General features: G+C 44.4%; 1 protein-coding gene across 1 annotated transcript; it reads left to right on the forward strand.

Annotated features, from left to right (window-relative positions):
- Nucleotides 1–197: 197 nt before the first annotated feature.
- On the forward strand, nucleotides 198–2,413 carry LOC105571183 (the record flags this gene model as incomplete). Its single annotated transcript, XM_012028655.1, has 2 exons — nucleotides 198–957; nucleotides 1,082–2,413. Coding segments are annotated over 2 exons (2,092 nt in total), but the record flags the coding sequence as incomplete, so codon positions are not given.
- Nucleotides 2,414–2,951: the final 538 nt, after the last annotated feature.

The raw sequence follows: 2,951 nt of genomic DNA on the forward strand, positions 1-2,951 counted from the left end.
AATGTCACAATTGACAAGAATCTCGGATACTCGGTATGCAGTGGGATTCTTCAGAAGATGCATTCAAGTTCACAATCAACGTCAACACAACAAACTACAAGATTACCAAGAGGATAATGCTTGCCGAAATTTCTCAATTATTTGATCCGTTGGGTCTCTTAGGTCCTGTTATACTTACAGCAAAACTTCTAATCCAGGAGTTGGATTGGAGTATGGAAAAATCAAATAGATTGGGACTCAGCCGTCCCTATGAATATACACACGCAGTGGAAACAATTCAAATCGCAGCTGCCCAGCATAAACGAGCTGAAGATTGGAAGGTTCATCTTTTCTGAAGCAAATGCGGAAGAAATACAATTACATGGATTTGCGGATGCCAGTCAATCAGCGTATGGCGCGTGTTGCTATATTAGGACTCGAAACATAGCTGGAAATTACGAAACTAAGCTATTGATATCAAAATCAAGAGTGGCTCCGATGAAGGCGGTCTCGCTTCCCCGCCTTGAGCTTTGTGCGGCAGTATTGTTGGCTCGATTACAAGAAAAGGTGATCAAGTCCATAAAAATTCCAAACATCAAGAAGTTCCTATGGACTGACTCGATGATAGCACTGTCCTGGATAAGGGCCTTCTCGCGCAAATGGGAAATATTCATAGCCAACCGAGTTGGCGAAATTCAAAGATTGACAGAAGTGGAAGATTGGAGGCATATAGATACCAAATCAAATCCCGCGGATATAATTTCTCGGGGGGCAGGCCCTTCGGAAGTTATTAATTTAGCACTTTGGTGGGAAGGGCCTGGTTGGCTAAAGTTAGACGTGGAGGATTGGCCCAAATCGTCAGTTCAGAGCAATGCATTACCGGAACTACTAGCGAATACCGTTGTAATAAAATCGGAATCATCAATGTTGGATGCCTTGATTGCCAAATATTCAAAAATTCAGAAGTTAGTACGAGTGGTAGCGTATATGTTTCGATTCATTAATAATTGTAAGGCCACATGCAAGAATAGGAGTAGGAATGCGACAATAGCACCGAAGGAATATGAAGCAGCGTTACATTTTTTTATGCAAATTCGTGCAGCGGCAGGAATTTGGCAGCGATATAAGGCAGCTCGAAAAGTCGAAATCTCTACCTACCAACAGCAGGTTATTGCCATTAAATCCGTTTCTCGACGACGAACATATACTACGGGTAGGCGGGCGTTTGAAGAACGCGAATTTAGCATACGAATCAAAACATCCATTATTGTTGCCTAAGGGCCACGCGATTACAAGGCTCATTATCCGAAACGAACATGTTAGAAATATGCATGCCGGAGTTCAAGCGACTCTATACGCAGTTAGAAGTCAGTTCTGGCCTATAGCGGCAAAGGCCACCACTCGAGATGTTATAAACAAATGCACAGTATGTTGGAAGGCTAAGCCTTCTGTGCCTGAAGCTACTATGAGCGATCTCCCCAAATCGCGAGTTCAAATATCAAGGCCATTCACGCATTGCGGAGTCGACTTCGGAGGCCCGTTCCTCATTAGAGAACATAAGAGGCGTAACGCGAAACTAAGCAAGGCGTATATTTGTATCTTTGTTTGCTTCGCCACTAAGGCGGTGCATATAGAGTTAGTTGCCGATTTATCTTCTGAGTCCTTTATGGGAGCTCTTAAGCGATTCATAGCGAGAAGGGGCAAGGTCGCGTGTATGCACTCCGACAACGGAACAAATTTCGTGGGAGCCGCTAGGGAGCTTAACGAATTACACGATTTCTTTATCAAGGAACAGATACAGCATAAGATAAACGAATTTTTTGTCGAGCATAGAATAGAATGGAGAAATATTCCACCAAACGCGCCCCATTTCGGGGGACTTTGGGAGGCCGCCATAAAGTCGGCGAAATATCATATGAAAAGGATAATCGGGGATGCAGCATTAAATTATGACGAAATGACGACGGTACTCGCGGAAATCGAGGCTATATTGAATTCCCGTCCCATCAGTCAATTATCGAACGATCCGAACGACCTGCGCCCATTGACTCCCGGTCATTTTTTGATAGGAGATGCGTTAAACAGTTATGCTCACCCGGATATTACTCTTACCAAAATCAATCGTCTTTCGCGTTGGCAAAGGGTCGAGCAATTGAGACAGCATTTTTGGCAGAGGTGGAGCCTTGAGTATCTAAACCAATTGCAGGGTAGATCAAAGTGGAGAATGAATAAAGGGAAAAAAATCAAGGCTGGACAAGTAGTTTTGGTTCAAAAACCGGGTTTGGCGCTATTTCAATGGTTGTTAGGTCGCATCGAAAGTGTTAACGAGAGTGCCGATGGCATCGTCCGATCGGCAGTTATTAAAACTAATCACGGATTGATTGCTCGACCCTTGACCAAGTTATCTGTGTTGCCAACCGATCTAAATACATAAGTTCTTCATAACATATATCTCACTACGTTATAGTCACTACCGTTTGCGTTATTTATAGTTAATAAGCGTTATGATGTGTAAAGGCCATGGTGCTTGACTCGCTGAAGCGTCAAATTGTGGAACGCGTGCACTATTTAAATTCATCCTCATATTTTGTTTTTTTGCCTTTGCACATGCATATACAGTTGAAACCTGAGGCTTTCAAGGGCGGCGGTGTATCGGCGTTTTCTGTATTTGTGTTTCACGCTCTTGATGCGTTCTATAAGACTGGTTCAGCTGCGTGCTGATTGGTCGGCTCGGTGGCGGCGCTTCGTTCACCGAGACTGTTGGGCGCTTCCGGGCGCTAGAGTGATATAGTCTTGTACGGCAACCGACGTGAAGGTGCCACGCGAAGAGCTAACGCTGAAAAAAGTCTGTCTAAATTGCACGCGTGAGTCCGTTAATCACCCCGACACCTTCGGAAATAAGCAGGTGCCTATTCATATACGGCGCCTCTAGACGAGCCCACGAAACAAGGAGAGGCTCGCCTCAACAACTA

The sequence above is a fragment of the Vollenhovia emeryi genome, unplaced genomic scaffold, assembly GCF_000949405.1.
Source record: "Vollenhovia emeryi isolate VEMERY1.0 unplaced genomic scaffold, V.emery_V1.0 DF941069.1, whole genome shotgun sequence".
NCBI classification, from domain to species: Eukaryota; Metazoa; Arthropoda; class Insecta; order Hymenoptera; family Formicidae; genus Vollenhovia; species Vollenhovia emeryi.